The sequence below is a fragment of the Ceratotherium simum genome, chromosome 8 (assembly GCF_057802395.1).
Source record: "Ceratotherium simum simum isolate JZ-2026a chromosome 8, ASM5780239v1, whole genome shotgun sequence".
NCBI lineage: Eukaryota > Metazoa > Chordata > Mammalia > Perissodactyla > Rhinocerotidae > Ceratotherium > Ceratotherium simum.
In genome coordinates, this window is record NC_141907.1 from 29869669 (window position 1) to 29895350 (window position 25682).

The following is a 25682-nucleotide window of genomic DNA, read 5'->3' on the forward strand; positions in this document are numbered from 1 at the left end:
AGCGATGATAAGGCCTGGAACTTACATGGTGAATTTACTCCTAGTTACTATTATCAATGTTGCTCTTATTATCATGATAAATAATTAAAAAACATATTTTGGAGCTTTTTTTCCCTTATGGCTAGGTTTCTAGACATGGAATCACTGGGTCAAAGGATAGGAACATGATTAAAATTTTGGCTAAACTGATAGGATACGTTTACTTACAGTTGAACATATATTTGTGTATTTGCGAGCGATTTTCAGTTTTGATTTGGTCAACAATTTATCCAATTTTTTACTTATTTGTTTGCATTAGTTCTTTATATATCAAATACGAAACTGCCTTTTTAAGTGAAATATTCTACTCAAATTTCTATTTGCTCTTTACTCAATCCCATGGCCACGTAGCTTGAAGGGTTGCTATTTTTAAAGTTTTAATTCTTTTGTCAATCTAGAATACATATTTTATATACACTATGGATGAGAATTTAAATTGAAATTTTTTTGTGAAAAATTATCCCAGCTGTATTTATTAAACAAATCTTTCTTTAGATATGCATTTATGATGGCATATTGATCAAAATTCTGATATACAACTAACTCTTTTACCTGACTGTATGGTACCATTGCTCTCTCTGCCTATTTTTATGCCAGGATCATATTATCTAAGATATTTTAGTTTTATTGTACACCTTAATAGTTGGATGAGAAATATTTCACAATTATTTTACTTTTTATGCCCCCCAAACACTTGCAAGTATTCTTATCTGTTCATCCTTTGAGGTGAATTATCAAATCATTTTTGCCGAGTTCTAAAAGCAATTTCCTTTGGAATTTTGAAAAGAATTACATCAAAGCTATAAATCTATATTAGATATTACAAGAGTTTTCTTTTATTTCTATCAGTAAAATTCTGTAGTTTTCTTCATATAAGCCTCTACTTCTTATTAAGGTCATTTTCTGGTAGTTTATATGTTTTCTGGTAGTTTATATGTTTACCAGTCCAAACAAGGACTGGTTTTTGGGTATTGATTTTTTAGCATGCTACTTTACTGAACGTTAAGGAATTCGAACTATTTAATATGAAACAGTGAGGTAGCTTTGCGAGGCAGTAAGTATCCCATATAGAAAAAGTTAAGGAGAAGAGAACTTAAAAATGTACACAGAAGAGGAAATCCCGGACACTTCTGTCAGAGGTTAAATCAGATTACAACTGAGGTCAATGTCCCTCCCCGTAGTCAGACTGCTGTTCCCTTGGACACAGTCCCAAATGAGGCAGCAGGGTAGGGGGAGAGGAAGCGACCTCAGCAGTTTGGGTAAGATGGGACTTGCATATTTGAGAATGAGAAGCACTGTGCCTGAACGAGGCAGTCCTCATTTACACAGGCCATTGCAAAGTCCAGGAATGCCTACATTTTGGTACTTTGGGGAACAGACTGCGAGTCGGAAGTAATACAACTGATTCCCAAGCCACTCTTGACATGCAAGCTCATTACTTTACACCATATCCTGTCCAAAAAGAACACAGATGACATAATTTGAGAGGAGATCAGCAATGGTGGGAAGAAATCTTTTTTAGTTTCAATCTTTAAAGTGAATATGCATAAAGAGGAACTATAAGGATCCTAATGGAAAGTTCTATAAAAAGAAATCTCATTTGGCAAGAAAACTTTACTGTTGGCTTATTACAACTCTCTCTTTTGGTATCTGTATTTTCTGGAGAATTTCTTCAAAAAGTTCAATATACTGGAGTGTTATCAAGTCTGTAATGTGTTGCTTCAGGAACCATATTTTAAAATAAAGTTTTTAAATAAGCCAATTAAATTAGTGTGCTTAAAAAACTATTCTTGTGGTTAAAAGGAATTTGTTTATTACTGTATGCAATTTTTAACCAGCCCCCCTTACTCATTTGCTTTTTTTCATACCATTAACAGTGTAATGGTAAATTCTTTGAAACTTCTCACCTTTTATGTAAATCAAGTCTGAAAACATTTTAATTAACATTTTCTGTGCAGGGAAAATTCTCAAAACAAAATATATCTTCCCTTGTGTATTACCCTAATTTGTTGTTAATGAGCATTCATAAATTATCTCTAATTAACACATAGTCTCTTTAAATACACTTTCCAATTTGTAGTTTCTATTCCCTTCTCAGTAAATCATTTTCTAAATATATACAAGCACAAATATATTAACAGCAACTGTCAAAACCGGAGCCGAATCTTTATTCAAGTAAGTTAGGAGATTTTTACTATTGATTATTTACTGTAAAATCATCTGAAAAGTTAACATTGCCAATGATGTGACTGTCAATAACAAAAGGGACAGACCAGCAACATGAAAAAATAACCGGCAAAATAAAATCACGTGTTGAAAATAATAGCAGTTTGAGTTTAAAGGAAAACCATGTCTCTCATTTGCTTGCCTTAATGTGCAAACTAAAGTATCAGTTGCACTAATTCTGACAGATGTACAAATACAACTTTCAAACACTTAATAATTAGACTATAATTCTGTACCGAGGTCACTGTGATAGGAACAAAATGTGTTTAGCCCCCTTAAAGAGCAGTGTCTTTCTGACAAATACTATATGATCTCACTTATATGCAGAATCTAAAAAAGTCAAATTCATAGAAGCAGAGAGTAGAATGGTAATTGCCAGGGGCAGAGCGGTGGAGGATACGAGGAGATGCTGGTTAAAGGGTACAAAGTTTTAGTTATGGAGAATGAATAAGTTCTGGAGATCTAATATACAGCATGGTGACTATAGTTTATACCATATTGTATCCATAAGATTTGCTTAGAGAATAGATTTTAAATGTTCTCACCACAACACACAAAAAGATAACTAGGTGAGGTAATATATATGTTAATTAGCTTGATTATAGTAATCATTTCACAATGTATACATATATCAGAACATCATGTTGTACAACGTAAATATATACAATTTTTATTTGTCAATTATACTTCAATAAAGCTGGGAAAAAAAGAAATCATTCCAAATGTCAAAAAAAAAGCACTGTCTTTCAGACAAGCTCTCTAAACTATCACTGTCTACCAGTTTATGTGAATTATCTTAGACTGAGCAAGACGATCCTTTCAAAAGACACAAATTCTTAAAACAAAACATACTCTGTTAAGGGATATGAGATTCCTTATCTTGCTTACAGAAACAATCGATCTGAAAAAGTCACTTCTCCATGAACAGATTTCCTTGTGGCAGATTTTTAAATTTACATCAGCTTAGGGGAAAACATAATAAAAAACTGAGTTGTATAGATGGTCATATTTGAAAATATTTGCTACTATTTAAATGAAAAAGACTTATCCTCTTTAAATAAAATTCTGTCAGCAAAAACAAACCAAGCCAAAACAATGCAAAGTTATTGTTTCTTTACTAAGTCCCTGCATAGAGCCTTTGGAGTCAGACACCTGGAAATAAATTCTGACTGTCGCTTACTCGCTATGTGATCTTGGGCAAGTTATGCAATATCTTGGTAGGCTCCATTTCTTCATCTGTTAAGTGGGAGTACCAATAACATAGGGTTATTGTCAAGATAAAATGAGAGAATCCAAGTGAAATGCAGAGAATTCTGCTTTTCATAGAGTAACCACTTGAATGTTACTGGCTGCTACTATGATTGCACTGCTATTACTACTACTAGTGACTACCAGTTGTTTCTAGCAACTTTCTGTTGCTACACAATGGAAGTGTCGGTTCCTCAATGGGACTAAAAGCTCAGGTTGATTTTAAAATACCCTAAGCAGACATCCAACTATAAAAGTGATCTATAATCAACATATTATGTATTTAGAAGGGCAAGGATTAAGGAAGTCAGTCTAATGAAGATCAAGGTGGGTGAGCCGTTGAAGAAAATGAAACCAAATTCAATCGGATTCACTTGTAGATGGCTAGAATAATCAGCTGTGAAGTCTAGCATTTGCTTTCACAAACGCAAACCTAAAGTTCATGTAACCTTAAAATTTGATGTGTTCAGTTCACATAACCCCGAATTCTTATGTGCCTTATTTCTGCAAACTCCATTCTTCCTCTACTGAAAAAACTGAAGAATGATAATAAACAATAACAATCACTTGATACCCAGACTCCCTGCTGGGTCTATCAGATGGAATAACAAGGTGGGAGTTCAAGTAGGGTATATAATACAGCTATCTGAAAAGAGGGATAAGGGCTGCAGAATTCAGTGCTGTCTTATTAGTCTCCTGCCTGGGCATTCTACTGCCCTTGAAGAAAGTGAATATGAGATGTGTACTCAAAGTAAGAATGCTACTAAGATTTATTTATGCCCACATGGAGGCTTCCCTGCTGGAGGAACATGCAGGGAACGAGGTCAAAGCGTGTAGAGAGCTCAACAGAAGTCACAACAAAATGCAGCCGCAGAGCTTTGGAAAGCTGCTTAACAATTCATTCTTCATAACATGTTAAGAGATGTTACTAACCTGGTCTTTCTTTCTTTGTGCATCTCCACAACAGAACACAGTGAAGTGCTACATACTTAAAGTATGCAAGCCATGTTTATTCAAGTGAATTTTATAATTCAATATAAAAAGGTGTCTCACATGAAAAGATGTTCAAAATCATTAACTATCAGGGAAATGCAAATCAAAACTACAATGAGATATCACCTCACGCCCATCAGAATGGCTATAATTAACAAGACAGGAAACAACATGTATTGGAGAGGATGTGGAGAGAAGGGAACTCTCATACACTGCTGGTGGGAGTACAAACTCGTGCAGCCACTATGGAAAACAGTATGGAGATTCCTCAAAAAATCAAGGATAGAACTACCATATGATCCAGCTATTCCACTGCTGGGTATTTATCCAAAGAACTTGAAAACACCAACGCATAAAGATACATGCACCCTTGTGTTCATTGCAGCGTTATTCACAATAGCCAGGACTTGGAAGCAACCTAAGTGCCCATCAAGGGACGAATGGATAAAGAAGCTGTGGTATATATACACAATGGAATACTACTCAGCCATAAGAAATGATGAAATTCAGCCATTTGTGACAACATGGATGGACATTGAGGGTATTATGCAAAGTGAAATAAGTCAGAGGGAGAAGGTCAAATACCGTATGATTTCCTTCATTAAGTAGTAGATAATAACAACAATAAACAAACACATAGAGACAGAGATTGGATTGGTGGTTACCAGCGGGGAAGGGGGGAGGGAGGAGGGCGAAAGGGATAATTTGGCACATGTGTGTGGTGATGGGTTGTAATTAATATTTGGGTGGTGAATATGATGTAATCTATGCAGAAACATAAGTATAATGATGTACACCTGAAATTTATACAATGTTATAAACCAATGTTACTGCAATAAACAAAAAATTAAAAAAAAAAAAGGTGTCTCGATGTCCTGCTGTCACTCTACATTTAAAATAATTGCATGGGTATTGCTTGAATCTCAAGGAAATAGAGATGTTACTGTATACACCCATGTAAGCACCACCCAACACTGGACAGAGAACATCTATTTTTAACATCTTAGAAAGTACCCTACTTACTCTATCTCCTCACAATTCCACAGCAAGCTTTCTCCACACTCCAGGCAAACAATTCCTGACTTCTATCACTACAAACGGTTTTGCCTGTTCTCAGATTGCTTATGAACACACTCATATGGTACTATTCTGTGTTCTTTTGCTCAACAATGATTTGAAGATTCAAACACGTTGTTGCATGCATTAGCATTCACTTATTTTTATTGCTGAGTAGTATTCCATTATATGAATATATCATTCTCCTATTGATAGGTATGTGGAATGTTTCCAGGTTGCAGCTTTTATGAATAAAGCTGCTTATGAACATTCTTGAACAAGTGCTTTTGTGGACATGATATCTAGGAATAGAGCTGCTGGGTCATACATGTAAGATGTACAAATAACTTTATTTTAAAAACTACCAACAGCTCTACACAGCGTTTGTGTGATTTTACCCTTCCACCAGCAACTTATGACAGTTTTAGTTAATCAACATCCTTGTCAACATTAGGTGTTGTCACTCGTATTATTTCAGTCATAGTAATGGGTGTGTATTAGTATCTTGGGGTTTTAATTTGCATTACCCCAATGACTAATGATGTTAAGCACCTTCTGGCTCAATGGCTTATGCCAATGGCTTAATGCCATTCCTAAGTCTTCCATTATGTACTGTCTGTTCAATACTCTGCCCCACTGTTTATTGGGTTGTCTGTCTTTTTATTGTTGATTTGGAGGAGTTATTTATATTCTGGATATAAGTCCTTTTTTTTTTCAGATATATGTACCGTGAGTATATTTTTCTCAGTTTGAGACTTGCCTATTCATATCTTAGTGGACTCTTGTGATGAGCACGCTATTATTACTATATATATATAAATGTTTCACTGCTTAAAAAGAACTTTTACACATATTCTTATTTAAGCATTAAAACAATCTGGCATGCAGGACTCACTATCGTCATCATATTAGAGATTCAGAAATTGAGGTTGAGAGGTTAAGTTTCTTATTCACACAACCAACTCAGTGGATTTGAGATTTTCTGATGCTAAGTTCAATATTCTTATGGCTGTATCATTTATCTACTCTTTCTTTTTCATCTCTACTTCCCCTGCCCATTCTACAATTCTTTAACAAAAGCTTTTCGGGAATTCAAACTCAGAGAAATACGTCAATAAGATTCAATGAATAAATACAATATTACATGAGTCAATCCATTCAAACGTATAGGAAATATATTAATCAGATTTATTTTAACTTTTGGGTTTTGCCTTTTTATTTCACATTTTATTAATTTCCAATAGCTAAACTCAAGCCACTTTTGCCTTAGGGCATGACACATTCTCTCAGTCAACTTTATTGACTGAGTTGCTGATTTATATGCTAGCTTCTGTAACACATCATATATTAGACTTTTCTTTAGGACTTAGGTCATTCTCTCACTAAAAAATGTGAGGGGCTCAGAAAGGCCATATATGGAAGTCTTTACTGTGATACTGAGCACATTAATGTCATATCCCAGAGACTGAAAGAAATCATCAGCTTACTATGCATTTTATTTACTAAAGGCCTTGACTTCCAAGAGGGCTGAGAGAGGTATAAAATAAGAATATTAATACCCACACAAAAATGTATGCATATTCAAATACTACATATACAAATACCTTCACATCCTTGTAAAGAAAGAGATAACCATCTCGTAAAACGAAATATCGGTCTTGAAACTTATTTCCAGATAGTATTTTAGATGGCTCTTCTTTGATTTTCAAGACTCCCTCTTTGATACTTTCCAGGGCCCTCCTCTCTGTAAAGTACAACATTACTTTTGTAAGTTACATACATTTTCATTTATTTGGAATAGAATATAAAACATTTCTATATTTTCAGTTCTGATAATATAAATAATAAATTTGTTTCCTACAATTAAGAAGCCTATGGTTAATTTCTGGGAACACCGTGTGTCGAGGGGGTTTGAACAAGTCATGGATCCAGTGACCAGATCTATTTATGTCTATTTATAATTTAGAGGCCTGCCTCTGCTGTCCAATTAGCCACTGGCTAATGAGCACGTGCTTAGTCTCAATTGAGATGTGCTACAAATATAAAATATATACTGGATTTTGAAGACTTAGTACAAAAAAAGTAAAAATATCACAATTTTATAATATTGATTACATGTTGAAATGATAATATTTTGGATACATGAGTTTAAATAAAATATATAAGTAAAATTAATTTCACCTGTTTCTTTATGTATATACTTTTAATGTGGCTACTAGGCAATTTAAAAGTACATAATCAGCTTGCATTATATTTCTTTTGAACAGCACTCGTATAAACAATGCAAATACACAGGTAAAAAGGGAAACGTCTCCCAGAATTCTGACTCAGGAATCCAGAAATTCTTAAGGCATTAGAGAAATTCCTGTACATACGAAACAGGTAAGGGTAAAAAAAAAAAAGGCAAAACTGCTAGGGTAGAGCATTTAAAAACAATTGTATTTCACGTTCAATACTGGCCGGGTCCCACACTTAGAAATCATTTCAACTAATTCTATTAAAAAACAATTCTTGGTAAGAACACCAAATTTGTACTTGTATAAATTTATCAATATATCTCCAGTCTAAAACTTTCTCCTCGAAATCCAGACACTACTCGACTGCCTGCTTGAAAACTGAAGAATACTGGAAAGAAAAGGACCAGAAGCCAAATAGCCCTGACACGGTCATTATGGTGTCAACTTCTGCTTTTCCTGTAAAATAGGAGTAATGACACCTATCCTGCAGATTATTGTGGCCCTCAGATCAGACAATGTCCGCAAAAGATACAAGGTGGGGCACTATATTAGGACTAGGAGCTTTAGCAATTTCCTGGTATTAAGGTCATACAATTTTTAAATACTCATGCATAGTTTCTGAAATTTACAAAATAATTTGAATGGTGTTAGAAAGAATTCTTAGTCTTAAACCTAACAATCCCTTGGTTTGGAGAAAATCTTTACTTAGCAAATAACCCACAGATGTTCAGAATTATAATTAGCATAAGAAAACAAAAGTTAAAAAAATAAAAATAGTTGCTTATAACTCAAATATGAGCATGGAATGACTACCTGGAAGCAAAAATCCCCAGGATTAATGACATCACGGATCCTAACCACAAACTAACAAACAAACAAAGGTAATTAACAACCCCCAATAGTTTTCATGATATTACCTATTGACCACAGATAACATTCTTTTAATCACACTATCATACTAAAACAGGTTCTTTTTAGAAAGTTTGTGACTTTAAAATAATTTCTGAAAAACATATTGCTAAAATTTGTCTTCTGGTAAAATCTTAATATTCAATTTCATAGAAAAATACTTTAAAAGATATTTATAGCTAAATAGCTTCTATTTTAATTAAAGACAGCACTTTTCCAATTAAAAGACTTGAAAGAAGACATTTTAATACAAGTGGAAGATGAAGAAAAACATTACATAAAACTAACATTCAGTGAAATTCATATCACATCAATTCATTCATTTCTTCATAAAGTATTGAGGGTCTAGTATGCACTAGATTCTACTAATATACAATAAACCAGATGAGATGGTTTCTGCACTTCCAGTATAGTGTTGCAGACAAAGAGTTAAACATGGGCTAACAAATAATGCTTATACATCCTGATAGAATTACAGTAAGCAATTCAGAAAATATTTGGTGGCTCAGTGATTCAGCTGATTTAGAATAGAGAAGTGGAGAAAGGCATTTATAATATTGTTAGTTTAGAAATAGGTAAAGCATTTTTAAAAACACTAAATTACAATCAAGTTGTGAGATACAGATTATTATATATTGTTTAAGCCAAATTTCACTCATACCTTTTGACTGTAACTTTCTCATTTAGATTTTTGTTCTAATTAATAAATCTTTCAAATTTTACCCATAAAAAATAATCAAATGCTCAGTGTCTAAGCAAACCATTTGTAGGTCAAAGAGAAAACAAGTTTATGGAAAAAAACATTGTTTCTACCTTTGGGTGCATATTTGTTAAAATGTATTTTAATAATCATTGTATATAATTGAGTTATTAGCTAAATCTTGGAGCATACATTACCAAGGGACTCAAGAGGAAGGCTTTGAGAGGAATACATTTTAAGGAAGAGGTAAGAACAAAAATAACTCTGAAATATGAAGTTCTATGATAAATATTAAGGACTTAAAAGAATTTCTAAAAGCTCTCACAACTAAATTTCTGTCTGCTCTCAAAATGTTAAAATAAATAGATAAAATACCCACCACTTAAGGGCCAAAATGAAGCTATATACTTTGAGGGACATCATGCGTGACTCAGGGTAAAACAAAATTCAGGTTATGAATTAACTGGCTTCCAATAATTCATTTTTACAAACTTTTCCAGTATTACTTGGTCCCTCAACTTTGGGGTACTTTGATGTTATACTTTCACTCCCTCCACCTCATCCTGGGCAAAAAGCTTATTAACATAACCTTGGCTCCAGAAGAATCTGGTTCAGGCTAGCTGTGTCCACCATACCTGCTGTCCAGACCCTGTCCAGGTTTGAGCTCAACTCTAGTTTGTCAGAATACAAGTTTCATGCCCTGCCTGTCCCTTTGGAGCTGGAGTTCAAATTTCTCCTACTCAGATCTTTGCAGTGGGATCTCTGCTTTATAATTCTTGAGATTCTAGCCAGAACTCCTGTCTCCATGCTATACTTTGGGCTCCTCTCTTCCTTGAAATCTTGCTATCTTTGTAGTCTTTCATAGCACACTGATCTTTCTAGATCTCAAATTTTTCTAGCTCCTAACTTCAGAGCACTAGTATTTCTCATTCTACATATGCAGTCTTTTTGGCCACACCATTTGCTATAGTCTTTCAATACACACTGGATGCCTCTGATCCAATCAAAAAGAATGATTTCACATATATATGGTCCATAATATAAATCCTAGGCATGGTGCAATATAAGTTACTAAGCATGGAATACTTCTATGCAATAAGAATTAAAAAAAAAAAGAAAAAACACGACATATCGTGTATATTTGCTTTCAATTGAAAGAGAAACCAGCTATATAGCACATAATTAATGCATTAAAAGAAGCTATTAAGTAAGTGACTTGGGAAAACAATCTAATTTTTTTGCAGGTGTAACATCTGAAGATTTAATGTACTCCCCAAAGCACATATTTCCTTCAGAGAAAAATTATGGGATTTATCTTGATAGGTACAATTTCATCTACTACCTTTTTTGTCTTTCATTCGAATCAAATTCCAGCATACTGTTATCTCTAGAGAATCACAAACCCCCTTCCCTTCTTGGTGGTTGCTAGGACAGGAAAGGCTCGATTGGAGTTTCGTGAGGAGTCTTTTGAGTTAACACTGTGGGTAAGAAACTGGTATTCTTAGTTAAACTGTGCTATAATTTTGTTATCAATTAGAAGAGCCGTTAAAAATCAGATCTTTGAAACAAAAGAGAATGGCCAAATTTATTTAAACAGAACAGACATATTACCAGGACGATGAAACTGATACCCTCCCAAAAAAGTTTTTCCAAACCATCTGAAAACCTCAAGTTCTCATACAAAAACAGTAATTCCTAACTAGTGATCCCTAATCCCAATAAAATAACTGATCTGTGGAGGAGGTGGGAGGGTCCTGGGAAGGAGAGACAGAGACAGACAGAGACAGAGGAAGGAGGTGAGGAGAAGAAGGAGTGGAGAGGGAGAAATATAAATCTGGGAATGATATTTCTCAAATGTATACTCTCGCTTTATCCTTCATGTCCCGTCAGCTAGCAATTCAGCCTTTGTTCTTTCAGAATTTCTCTTTAGAGTTCAACTCCACTTCATTCCCAATGTCTTCACTCTAACCACTGCCTTTCCTATCTAACACCTGGATTCCAGGACTCCAGGACTCTATCCTCTGTTTTTCTAACGGCTTCAGCATACAATTCCAGATTCGTATGATGCAAATGCTTTCATCACATTAATCCCCTGTCCAAAGCTCTACTTTCTTACTCTTTAAAGCCATACTTTCCTAATATCAAAAGCCTAAATTTATTTTCCTGGCTTTTAAAGGGCTAAATAAATGGGAATTCTCCTATTCATTTCTATAAAATATTAAACTAAATATTGATAATTCAGTTGATCATTATACACTATTTGGAAAAACCAATCGCTGTCTCTACGGCGTGACTCAAGTTGGTCACCTGAATGACCCTGAGAGTAGTTCCATTCTCCTTGCTTCTATACAAATTCTATCCCCACTTCTGGAATGCAACTCATTCAAGAAATTTTTTCTAACTACTGCAGTTCATACTTGTTATTCATGTCTCTAAACACTATGCCCCTGAATGCATAAAAAGTCATATTTGTTTCATAATTTAGCTCTTAAATACATAATAATTTCATATTTCCTTTTTAAAACAACGTGTGCTTTGGATTTTCTGCCCCAACCTACATGAGAGCTAACATAGCACAGTGACTAAGAGCATATTCTGGATAGACTGCCTGGTTTGAATGACAACCACATCTAGACACTGGATCCCAGGCAGTAATCTCTAAATCTCAGTTTCCTCACCAGCATAATGGGATACAGACAGTACTCACCCAGTGGATTTGGTATGCAAAGTGTTTAGAACAGTGCCTGGCACATAGCAAGCCGAATGTATTGCTTGTTTAATGAATGAAGGATGGACATCATTTTTCTCTGTACTGCAGAGTCTGTAGTAAGCAATCAACGACGACTCTTCCAAAGGTCTGATTATTCACAGACTGAGTTTATAAGAGTTTCAAAAACTAAAATCTGATTTATCCTTGATTTCAATACAGTAAGTGGTGTAGGACAGAATACATGGCCTGCACTGGAGAGATCTTCACTCTAATGCCTGGTCCCCCACTTACCAGCAAGTCAGTCACCTTGAGGGAGTTATGTAATGCCTCCATGTCCTAATTTCTCCATTTGTAAAAGGCCTAGTAAGTACTAGTAAACAGCTCTTAAGGCTACTAGGAAGATGAAATGAGACGGTGTATGCAAAGCCTTCAGCCCAGCATCTGGTAAACAGTAAATGCTATGAACTACTGTTATCTCTCATATCTGTTATGTCATCTCTCTTCTACATGATCTGAGCAGTGACAAGCCAATATAGAACCAATGGGTCTATTTTTTAAGGTCTCTACTTGTCTCTCTTTTTCTTTTGCTGGCAAAATTCTTTCCTGAGGCCGACACATTATCTGAAAAAATTCCTTCTTCCAACTTCTACCCTTCTCATGTACTCTAAGGGCTGAAGGAAACAAATACAGCTTCCTTGAGAGACATCCTTTTGAAAATATAACAAACCAAGTGACATCTGACAATCAGCCTAATATATCTAAAAAGTTCTTTCAAATTCGAAATTATGCCTATACTCCTTTGTTTAGTATTGATTGTATAGAACACATGTATTCTTTATAATTTGGAGGGAGCAGAATTACTGATATATTTCACTCATTGTATAACATTCACTCAAAATGCATTTAGTAAAATTTAGTTCTACAACTGGGCAGAAACCAAACTGGACATCATAGCTGCTTGAAAGGAATCTATTTCTTAGGATAAGCCAAATATGTTCCCCTACTCCCAATCTATTTTCCTTTATGTTACTTGTATTGAAGAAGCAATGCTTAATAGAACTAGGAGTCTGATAACATCGGTCTGTAATTAGATTATCGATAAGCAGTAAAATTATAAATATACTTACTATTGGGGGATTGACCAGAAAAGTGCCAGAGATTCTATGCCATTTTCCTGATAATGTAGCAAATTGTAGAAAATAGAATACTACTTTTCTATTCTGTTTTTATTATTAGATTGAATTATAATAAACTATTTCTAAAATACAATTTAGTATACTAAATAATATATTTCTTTTATATTAAATTATGGTGTATTCTTTAGCATACTCTTAAATACACAGATAACACTTTAGAGTTTTTAAAATGTTCATATATTTCATCTCATGTGATTCTCATGCAACTTTCTAAAGTAGGGAGTACAGGTAATATGATCTCATTTTATAAATGAGAAAATTGTGGCTAACAAAGGTTATGTGACAAGGTTAGAAAGCAACTGTATTAGAATTACAGCTCAGGTCTCTTAATGTCTAACAGAATCCTGTCTTCTATACTGAGATACTTCTCTTATAAGTAATGATCATGATTATCACGATCACCACAACCATCATCTCCACAAAAACAATAAACGTCCAGGTGTCTTTCTTGACTTCGTGCACCATTTTACACTGTTAAACACTCTTTTTCCTAAAACTTAACTCCTTTGATGATTTCCATGGCACTGCTCTCTCCTTGTTTTCTTGCAACCTTTCTGACTGTTCCTTCACACACCAGCCTCTCTCGCTACATCCATCCCTTAAATGCTGGTATCCTATGCTCAACTCTCTAAATAGGTACTTAATTCCCTTCTACACAAATACCCATGGACAACTGATAGATAACTAAAAACCAACACATCCAAAACTGAATTCAGTGACCCCACCACTGTGTCACTCCAACCAGCAACTTCTATTCTCCCTATATTAATGTCTTGGGAAGCATCCAAACCAAGAAACCGAGACCACATACAGCTTTCTTGGTAATAATCTAATGGTAACTTGCTTTAGAAAGCATTCCCTAACTACCTAGATAAAAGTGAGTTTGCAGATCTGTGAAATGTTGTCAGTAGTTGTTCAGTTACAAAGTGTTTTTTTAATTTATATTTTAAAAAGTTGGGGCTGGCCTGGTGGCGTGGTGGTTAAGTTCATGTGCTCTGCTTCGGCAGCCTGGAGTTTGCGGGTTCGGATCCTAGGCACGGACCTATGCGCCACTCATCAAGCCATGCTGTGGCAGGCATCCCACATATATAATAGAGGAAGATGGGCACAGATGTTAGCTCAGGGCCAATCTTCCTCAGCAAAAAGAGGAGGATTGGCAACAGACGTTAGCTCAGGGCTAATCTTCCTCAACAAAAAAGACGTTTACTCGACATGTACTTTTAGTAGTAAAAGTACAAGAATAAAAAAGATGAAGTTTTGTTACAGGAGGACAACATGTACAAGAAAAATTAAACAAGGAAATGATATTTCTTTGAATGTGAGACATTTAGTGTTCAAAGAGATGTCAGTGATCATCTAGTTGAACCACGTTTCTGTGCTTGAAAGCTCTTCATAAACATCCTGGCCAACAGTAATCATTTATTGCATATTGTGTTTGTGGTCTTATATTTAAAGGGGCTTCAAACATTTAAATTTTCTGTTTCTTGTGGTAAAAACAATGTTGAACAATTCTTTAAATTTTCCTGCGTGAAACAGGGAGCTAACAGAAACTTACCAATTGGTTTTTTACTACAGAATTATATTATCAGAAGAAGTCAGGACATTCATACTCTATAGTGAAAATCAAAGACTACTAACAATTTCCAAGAAAATTTGTCCACTTGAAACGGACTAGGTATTACCTTCAACTTTTACACATCTTTGGATTTAAAAAGATTTGATGGGGAGTGGAATGTACATTATTTCAGCTAGACTATGATTTATGGACTCATGCTGTTTTTGCTGGAATTTTCTTAAGTCAGTTGATAGTGGATGGCTCAGTTTTCCAGGTTTGAATTTGCTGGAAGCAGTTGCATTTTGAACTATGCTATTCTAATGCAATTTTAATTTCAAAGCATCTGTCATATGCAGCCATCTAAATTTAGAAATCCACAGAGATCTGCAGTTGAGTTACATCTTATATCTTAAAAGTATTTCTTCCCCATTGAGATCATTAAAACTTGAGGTAATTTTAAAAATACTTCAGTGCTTTAGCAACAGAAAAGACTTTAGCAACATAAAACTATTTATTCTGGAACCTTACAGAAGCTGTAAATTTATGGCTTTACTTGCGATAGAGATGTTGAAACTTAACTCAATATAAGAGATGATAATAAAAGATGGTCTAATAAGATTAGCTGTGACAGGGCTGGCCCCGTGGCTTAGCAGTTAAGTGTGCACGCTCCACTAATGGCGGCCCGGGTTCGGATCCCGGGCGTGTACAGACGCACAGGTTCTCCGGCCATGCTGAGGCCGCGGCCTACATACAGCAACTAGAAGGATGTGCAACTATGACATACAACTATCTACTGGGGCTTTGGGGGAAAAAAAAAAGGAGGAGGATTGGCAATAGATGTTAGCTCAGAGCTGGTCCTCCTCAGCAAAAAGAGGAGGATTAGCATGGATGTTAGCTCAGGGCTGATCTTCCTCACAAAAAAATAAAAAAATTAATTAATTAAAAAAAAAGATTCTGATAAGATTAGCTATGACAAAGTCTAAATGGCAATTTAAGTGAATTTTTATTCTCCCTATCTCAAAGTCTCAGTCATAATCCTTGGTAGAAAAGAAATTTGAGGACTATTATCTTTCTTTTCAAGTTAATTACTTAACTCTTCATTACAATAATGGCAATGTCACAAAATGTTTCTAAGAAATAAAATGCTGCTTTTGAAAAACACAGAATTGATTTTTAAGTAGAGGCAACAAAAAAATCATTTACTCTCATATACTTCTGTAAAAGTGAAGTATGTAACTTTATTACCTTAAATGAATGAGCAGAAATTAAGTGTTAGATGATTCTAAAATCTATTCCTACTTATTATGTGTACATTTTAAACTGTTCAGATAAAGTGAGAAAATTGAGGAAATGAAAATCCCTAAACTACACTAAACCTCTAAAATTATTTGATAAAATTCTTGATTTAGCAAGAAGGTGGTGAAAATATAATATCAAACAAAAGTATATGCTTATAATTTGATACATAAAATCAGAAAAACTATCATAGAATTAACGAAATGCAAGTCACATATAGGTATGTAAATATATATATATTTATATGTGTAGATACAGAGATAGAGGAAAAGAGATACAGATACGTAGACAGTAAAGTTTGTGGCAACTAGGGATCAAGTGTGAGGGGACAGGGGGCAAGGGATGTGGTCGTGATACTTTACGTCTTAACAAAATGTTAACACATTAACTATTTGTTACTAAGAGAAAATGTAGTTGCAACCAACTACCTTTGTTTCACACCCTGCTAATTTCCACTCAGGCCCTAGGTTAGAGTAAGAAAATCTTAAGAAAGGAAAACAAATCCTTAACATTGTTCCCTTTCTGCTGTGAAGAGCAATGTGTTTCTGAGATGATTCCAGTTTTTCTGCTAACAAATTGACAGAGAAATCACATTTGATTTACTTTCATTACTTTTCTTTTGGATGCCAATTTCAAGGAGTATTAGGTGTAATGAATGGAGCAGTAATTCTGGTGTAGGTGATCACTGTGATTGATTTAGAAGACATCTGCTAAGTAGACTGAATATCTAAGTAACCTAAAATCTATCACAAAGTATGCCCCATTAGAAGGAAGCTCCAGGCTGCTGCAAGACACAACTATAGGAAAAGATCATGACTTTTTAAGAAATTGATTTAAAAAACAAACAACAGGGGCTGGCCAGGTGGCACAAGCGGTTAAGTGCGTGTGCTCCACTGCAGCGGCCCGGGGTTCGCCGGTTTGGATCCTGGGCGCGCACCGACGCACCACTTGGCAAGCCATGCTGTGCTGGTGTCCCATATAAAATGGAGGAAGATGCGCACAGATGTTAGCCCAGGGCCAGTCTTCCTCAGCAAAAGAAGAGGAGGATTGGCAGATGTTAGCACAGGGCTGATCTCCTCACAAAAAAAAGAAAAGAAAAGAAAAAAGAAAAAAATATATAAAAAACAAACAACAGGCCAGAGCTTCTTTAAAACGACAATCCTATATTCACACAGAGGCAGAACCGACCATAATGAAAGAGATTTTGCTTTGACAATCTGAATTTAAATCAATCTGTAATTAAAAACATTTATAAAACTTTTATTGGCTATAAAGTTTTTAAAATATTTACTTCATAGGCAATCCTATTTTTGACCAAAATTACATAACTACTACTATGAAATGGTCCAATTAATGTATTTCCTAACAGTATTACTCTAAAACTTGATTCTTTTTTTCATGCAAAGAGACATCATTTCCTGGTAGAAAGAACTGTAGGAATTATAATAACAAGTTGCAGATTGGTTTGGCTGAGGTAGGGATAGTGCAGGGACAGGGATATGTTTTACAGTCCCGACTCAGTCAGAGGAACGAAGGAGATATGAGAGTAACACAAAAGTTTCCTGACATTTTACTCTATAGAACATTCCATCCAGATCCCTATAACTATCATTTAAGCCGGCTGTTCACTGCTTAGATTCTCCAGTTTTTATGCAAGATGCTTGTCTAGACCTTACAGAGGCTGGATGCTTTCACAACAGAAGGACACACTCATAACTCCATAAAGAGGACACACAGGAATATGTGAGGCATCATTATAATGCCCAATCTTCCTACCCAGTTTGTGGATAGAACCAATGTACAGCTTGTCACTCAACCATTTTTTATTGCCCTTAAACAACAAAGATTTTACTCAGATGTGATTGCTCTCAGCCAGCTCGATCGGTACATTGCTGATTTTTTTTTCCCCCAAAGAGCAACAGCACTTAATAGTATCCTTGCTTTGGGTTACCCCTCACCCCCACCTGCACAAAACTTTCCTTTATATCATAGCCTTTTAAGATCTTATTCTTGTCTATTTTTATTCCCATAGCCAGTCCACTAGCATTCAAACAAAAGCTAAGGTATTATGTCTAGGTGTGGGTTTCAAGTATTTTAGAACATGGAGAATTAGAGACATTGCAAAGGAATATTAGGAAAAGGAAAAATTTCACCGGAAAGATAAAAATTTACCTGAAAAAATGACCTTATGTTCTAAAAGAAAACAACCTGTAAGAACCTATTATATATATATATTTCATAATGTTTCAGGACCTAGTTTACAAGCTCAATATTTTTTATTTCAAAGTTAAATGAAAGAATAACAGAATTTAAGAGCTAGAACAGATTTCGTAGATTATCTAAATTCAAGATTCTCAAGATCTTGGGCCAGATAATTTTTTGTCGTAAAGAGCTGTCCTGTGTATTGCAGGGTGTTTAGCAGCATCTCTGGTCTCTACTCACTAAAAACCAGAAGCACTCTCCCCACCTAGTTGTGACAGTCATAAATGTCTCCAGACACCACCCAATGTCCCCTGGGGAGGGGCAAAATTGCCCCTACCTGAGAACCACTGCTTTATTACAGGATGCATGTTGACTAGAGAGAATTTCTATTGCAATCCTTAAGACATATAGGGAGGATGTGGTCAAAATCAGATGGAGGAATAATAAAGAAATATAGAATAAGATAAAGTCTCTAAAAGGCCAAATTTCTGCAGCAAGAAGAATAATATTTATTCTGTTTATTTAGATACTAGTAAGACCAGAATGACACAGAAGTTGTTACACTGCCTGCATTTTATAAAAATACTTTCATGTAAGTATAAGATATGAAGAGTACTTTTAGGGACTGAATGTGTGTGTCCCGTAAAATTCATGTGTTGAAATCCTACCTCCCACTGTGATGGTATTACGAGGTGGGCCTTTGGGAAGTAATTAGGATTAGATGAGATCACAGGGGTGGAGCTCTCATGAATGGGATTAGCACCCTTATAAGAGTCACAAGAGAGCTTGCTGCCTCTCCCTGCCATGCAAGGATACAAGAAGTTCAAAGTTTCCAACATGGAAGAGGGCTCTCACCAGAACCCAACCATGCTGGCACCCTGATCTTGGACTTCCAGTCTCCAGACTGTGAAAAATAAATTTCTGTTGTTTATAAGCCACCCAGTCTATTGTATCTGTTATAGCACCCTGACTAGACTAAAACATTATCATGGAATCAGAAATTTATCAGATTAGCCTCACATTAACAACTTACTGACCTATGGCTATTAGCTAGAGAGCCTGCAATCATACCAAGTAGGTTTATCGCATTTAAGAGCTGTACCAACTTCCTGCCTTTTTTTTTTTTTTTTTAATAATTAGAAATAAGACCAGTCTGTTCTCAAATCCAATATTTAGTAACTGTGCAATGTGGGGCAAGTTACTTCATTTCTCAGAGCTTCTTTTTCCTCATTTGTAAAATATAAATGATGACATAACTCAAAAGGAAGTTAAAAAAAAGTTTAAATGAGCTTTGGGGTATGTAGAGCTTCGTTAATGATATGTCATTAATGAATAATAATGGTTATTAATATAAATTATAAAAGTTGTGGTAAATTTTGTCTTATAAAACTTGAATCCTTTACTTTTGGGGTTGGTTTATATACAGTGCTGGCAGGAAATCTTTTTCTAATCTGCCAGTTAACGACAACACAACAGAAGAATCAAAGTTTCAAAATAAAAGTTTTCTGATATCTCATACAGGTTCAGAGACTGTCTTATATGGTTCCCTTGTGCTAGCTAACTTCTTATTTAACCTTACATGTGTAGACGTCTTCTCCCAGTTGGATGGCAAGTCTCTTTATTGGAAATGTTTTATTTTGTATTTATTTGTTTTCCAGTACTACTGAGAAATAAATGAGAATTATAACAAGCACACAATCTCAGAGTTTGCAAAACGTATTGCTCAGATGCCCAGAGAAGTTTCAAAGGTAAATACAATTCAGGAAGAAGATTCACCATCTATCTAAAAATTAGGTAATCACATAAGCATGGCAAAAAATCCTTAAAAAATAAAGTATTCCTTCCAAAAACTTAAACTTGGTACCATCAATTTATCCAACTATTACCACAGTGCTACCCACATGGAAAATCTGACTCTAGCACTTGGTCTATACATTCTTTCTATCCTATAATACTACATCAGTAGATTCTGTATTTAGCTATTCATTTTTTACATTTTCAAATAACACTTGTGCCATAATAACTATCCTTTAACCACATGAATTTTCAATCGTAGTTGCAATGTAAAATAACAGCACCTACCATTATAGTGTTTAATTGTGTCAACAGTTAAGAATCTCTTCACCACAAGATAAGCAGAGCCAGGTTCAGCTAATGAACTCCACCGAAGCACCTGCTCCAACACATTTTCTGTGTAGTGAAGAGGGCGCTCTGCAAAAAACAAAACCAAATCACATTGAACAAAGAAATTAAGATATAATTTTTTTCTAATTATAAATGTAAAAAAATCCTTTTAAAAATACCTATATGCAATCATAAACATAACCATATCTTATGTTACACAAGAATAGTACTAGGACTACATACAAGAGACCTTAAGACCTAGATCATCATTAAGCATATAATAAAACACACCATATAAATGAATCTGTGCAGGGACATTTGTTTGCTACTCAACTATTCAAAAAAAATTCAGAGGTGCTATCATTTACACAAAATCTCAGAAATAAAGCTACCTTTTTGTAAAACAAATCAGTGTCTTACTCTATCTTCTTTTTAATTTAGATAACATTCTGGTTTGCTTATGAAAAGCTGCCTATTTGCACATGTAAATAAATAACTGTAAGAGAACTAGTAAAATTAATCTTGTCCAGTACTAAGAAATAACATAAATTAATCTTTTGTTTGTCCCAACAAGATTAGCATGTTATAATTTCTGATCAAAACTAGTGAACAACTTATAGCTATATACTCAAAGTCAATTAATATAAAATTATAAAATACAACTTCAACAGAGAACATATGAAAATAATCATAAAACAGTACTGAGTAATCTACGTTTAACTACTAGCAGAAATATCAGAAATATGTAGCAAAATTATACATTAACTGGTTGATATAACAGGCCAACAAGCAAGAAGTTAATGACATATTAAAGATTTTTCCTTGATAAATACTCAGCCATATACATTTTGTTTTAGGCAAGCATATTTTTAAAGCATCACAAGTTCTTAGAGAGACTTAAAAAAAAAACACAGGTTGAGGAGCAGGATCAAGATGGTGGAGTAGGAGGATCCTTAGCTCACCTCCTCCCACAGACACACCAAAAATACAACTAAATATAGAACAGCTGTCGCTGAGAACAACCTGAACACTAGCAGAGCAGATTTTCCACAACTAAGGAAATAAAGAAAAAGCCACATGGAGACGAGTAGGAAGAGCAGAGATGCAGTCCAGTGAGGACCCACACCCTTGGCATGGCAAACCACAAGCGGGAGGCATATCACAACTGTGGAGGACCTTCCAGATAAGCAAGGGGCCTGAGGCTCCCCTGCCTGGGGGGATCTGTACCAGGAAGACAAGCCTCCATAATGTCTGGCTGTGAAACCCAGCGAGGCTTATGTCCAGAACAGCTGAACGGCTATAGGAAACCAAGACTCCTCTCTTAAAGGATGTGCACACAAACTCACTCACTCTGAGGGCCAGCACAGAGGCAGCAGTTTGAAAAGTGCCTGGGTTATACGTGAAGGAGATTCATTGACTAATATTAGGGCACGTACCAGAGGGGCAGAGATCTGTTGGAACTTTCTCCAGGGATGGAAGCACTGGCGGGTGCCATTTTTCTTTTTTTACTCTCCTTCCACCTAGCTGACCCAGCCCTGGCAGGCATCATTTCTGATACTCTCCATCTACCTTGCTAGCACCTCTCACTCTGCACTAGTGTTCCCCTATGGACCCGCCCTGGCTGATGCTCCTTCGAAGCGGTTCCCGTCCCACCCCACCCAGCAAGAGGCTCCAGCTGTCACCAGAGCTCTTCCAAAATGCCTTCCGTCCTGGGGGGGCCAGCCTTGCACACAAGCATACCCACAGCACTTGTGGCCCAGGCACAACAAGAGGGCACACACAGCCTGTACAGGGAATACACTTGGAGCAACTAGTTCTGGTGACCAGGCGGGATGGCACTACTAGGCCCCACAGGACATCTTCTACATAAGGCCACTGCTTTAAGACCAGGAGACATAGCTGATCTACCTAACACAAAGAAACAAATATGGAAAGTTAGGCTAAATAAAGAGATAGAGGAATATGTTCCAAATGAAAGAACAAGATAAAACCTCAGAAAAAGAACTAAATGAAATGGAGATAAGATATCTACCAGACAAAGAGTACAAAGTACAGTCATGCACCACATAACAACACTCCAGTCAATGATGTACTGCAAATACACCATATATACAACAGTGGTGCCATAAGATTAGTACTCTATAGCCTAGGTGTGTAGCAGACTAAGTTTATCCAAGTACATTTTATGACGTTCGCACAACGATGAAAATGCCTAACATCATATTTCTCAGAATGTATCTTTGTCATTAAGCAACACATTACTGTAATGGTCATAAAGATGTTCACTGAACTCGGGAGAAGAATGGATGAACACAGTGAGAATTTCAACAAAGAGAAAGAAAATATAAAAAAGAACCAATCAGAACTGAAGAATACAATAACTGAAATGAAAAATACACTAAAGGGAATCAACAGCTGATTAGATGATGCAGAAGGATGGATTATAATCTGGAAGACAGGTTAGTATAAATCACCACATCAGAACATCAAAAAGAAAAACGAATTTTAAAAAAATGAGGATAGCTTAAGGGACCTCTGGGACAACATCAAGCATACTAACATTCACATTTTAGGGTCCCAAAAGGAGAAGAAAAAGAGAAGGGGGCAGAAAACCTATTTGAAGAAATAATGGCTGAAAATTTCCCCAACCTGGTGAAGGAAACAGACATCCAAGTCCAAGAAGCAGAGTCCCAAATAAGATGAACTCAAAGAGACCCACACCAAGACACATTATAATTAAAATCTCAAAAGTTAAAGATAAAGAGAAACTCTTAAAAGCAGCAAGAGAAACAACTAGTTATGTACAAGGGAATCGCATAAGACTATAACATAATTTTTCAGCAGAAACTTTATAGGCCAGAAGGGATTGCCGTGGTATATTCAAAGTGCTGAAAGGAAAAAACGTACAAGCAAGAATATTTTACCCAGCAAGGTTATCATTCAGAACTGAAGGAGAGATAACGAGTTTCCCAGACAAGCAAAAGCTAAAGAAGTTTATCACCACTAAACTGGCCTTACAAGAAATGTTAAAGCAACTTCTTTAAATGGAAAAGAAACGGCCACAACTAGAAATAAGAAAATTATGAAATAAAAAAACCTCACTGGTAATGGCAAACATATAGTAAAGGTAGTGGATCAACCATCTATACAGCTCATTGGAACATTAAAAGACAAATGTAGTAAAGTCATCTATATCTACAAAAATTAGATAAGGGATACACAAAATAAAAAGATGTAAAATATAACGTCAAACACATAAAATAGGGGGAGGAAGTAAAAATGTCATGCTTTTAGAACATGCTCAAACTTAAGTGACCATCAACTTAAAATAGACTGCTATATACATAGGTTGTTATATATGAACCTCATGGTAACAACAAACCAAGAACCTATAAAAGAGTCACAAAAATTAAAGAGAAAGGAATATAAACATAACACTAAAGAAAGTCATCAAATCACAAGGGAAAAGAACAAGAGAAGAAGAAAGGAACAGAGAAGAACTACAAAAACAAGCAGAAAACAATTAACAAAATGGCAATAAGCACATGCCTATTAATAATTACTTTAAAAGTAAACAGACTAGGGCCAGCCTGGCGGCTTAGCGGTTAAGTGCGCGCGCTCTGCTGCTGGCAGCCCGTGTTCGGATCCCTGGCACGAACCCTGGCACGCGCCGACGCACCACTTCTCCGGCCATGCTGGGGCCACGTCCCACATGCAGCAACTAGAAGGATGTGCAGCTATGACATACAGCTATCTACTGGGGCTTTGGGGGAAAAATAAATAAATAAAATCTTTAAAAAAAAAAAAAAAAGTAAACAGACTAAATGCTCCAATCAAAAGACACAGGGTGGCTGAATGGACAAAAAAACAAGACTCATATATATGCTACCTATAAGAGATTCACTTCAGATCTAAAGACACCCACAAACTGAAAGTGAAGGGATGGAAAAAGATATTCCATGCAAATGGAAACAAAAAGAAAGCTGGGAAAGCAATACTTATATCAGACAAAATATACTTTAAAACAAAGACTGTAACAAGAGACAAAGAAGGGCATTAAATAGGGCATTGATAAAGGGATCAATCCAACAAGAGGCTATACACTTGTACATATTTATGCACCCAACATAGGAGCACCTAAATACATAAAGCAAATATTAAAAGACATAAAAAGAGAAACTGACAGAAATATAACAACAGTAGGGAACTTTAACACTCCACTTACATTAATGGACAGATCACCCAGACAGAAAGTCAACAATGACACATTGACCTTAAACAAAACATTAGACCAGATGGACTTAACTGATATATACAGAACATTCTATCCAAAACCAGCAGAATACGCATTCTTTTCAAGTGCACTTGGAATGTTCTCCAGGATAGATCACATGTTAGGCCACAAAACAAGTCACAATAAATGTAAGAAGACAAATCATATCAAGCATCTTCTCCCATCACAAGGGTAGGAAACTAGAAATCAATTACAAGAAGAAAACTGGAGAAAACGCAAACACATGGAGGCTAAATAACATGCTACTAAACAACCCAAGTGTCAAGGAAGATATCAAAGAGGAAATCACAATATACCTTGAGACAAATGAAAATGAAGACACAACATTCCAAACTCTACAGGATGCAGCAAATGCAGTTCTAAGAGGGAAGTTTATAGCAATACAGGCCTACCTCAGGAAACAAGAAAAATCTAGAGCAATCTAACTTTACACCTAAAGGAACTAGAAAAAGAAGAACAAACAAAGCTCCAAGTTAGTAGAAGGAAGGAAATAATAAAGATCAGTGTGGAAATAAAGACTCAAGAAACAATACAAAATATCAACGAAACTAAGAGCAGGTTCTTTGAAAAGATAAAGTTGATAAACCTTTAGACAGACTGATCATGAAAAAAAGAGAGGGCCCAAATAAATGAAATCAGAAATTAAAGAGGAAATGTTACAACTGACATCACAGAAATACAAAGGATCATAAGAGATTACTACAAACATACAAACACCAGCCAATTTGACAACCTGGAAGAAATGGATAAATTCCTAGAAACATACAATCTTCCAAGACTGAATCAGGAAGAAATAGAAAATCTGAACAGACTGATTACTAGTAATGAAACTGAATCAGTAATCAAAAAACATCCCAACAAACAAAAGTCCAGGACCAAATGGTGAGAGGCAAATTG

General features: G+C 35.5%; 1 protein-coding gene across 4 annotated transcripts in view; it reads right to left on the minus strand.

Moving 5' to 3' along the window:
• Positions 1-25682, minus strand: part of ARAP2 (ArfGAP with RhoGAP domain, ankyrin repeat and PH domain 2) — a 181495-nt gene that overhangs the window by 19517 nt on the left and 136296 nt on the right. For all 4 annotated transcript variants that reach the window (XM_087434169.1, XM_087434170.1, XM_087434171.1 and 1 more), the window contains 2 exons: positions 20450-20578; positions 7167-7306 (listed from right to left, as the gene is read on the minus strand). In XM_087434169.1, coding sequence (XP_087290295.1) covers positions 7167-7306; positions 20450-20578 — 269 coding nt within the window. The remainder of the gene's footprint in view (positions 1-7166; positions 7307-20449; positions 20579-25682) is intronic.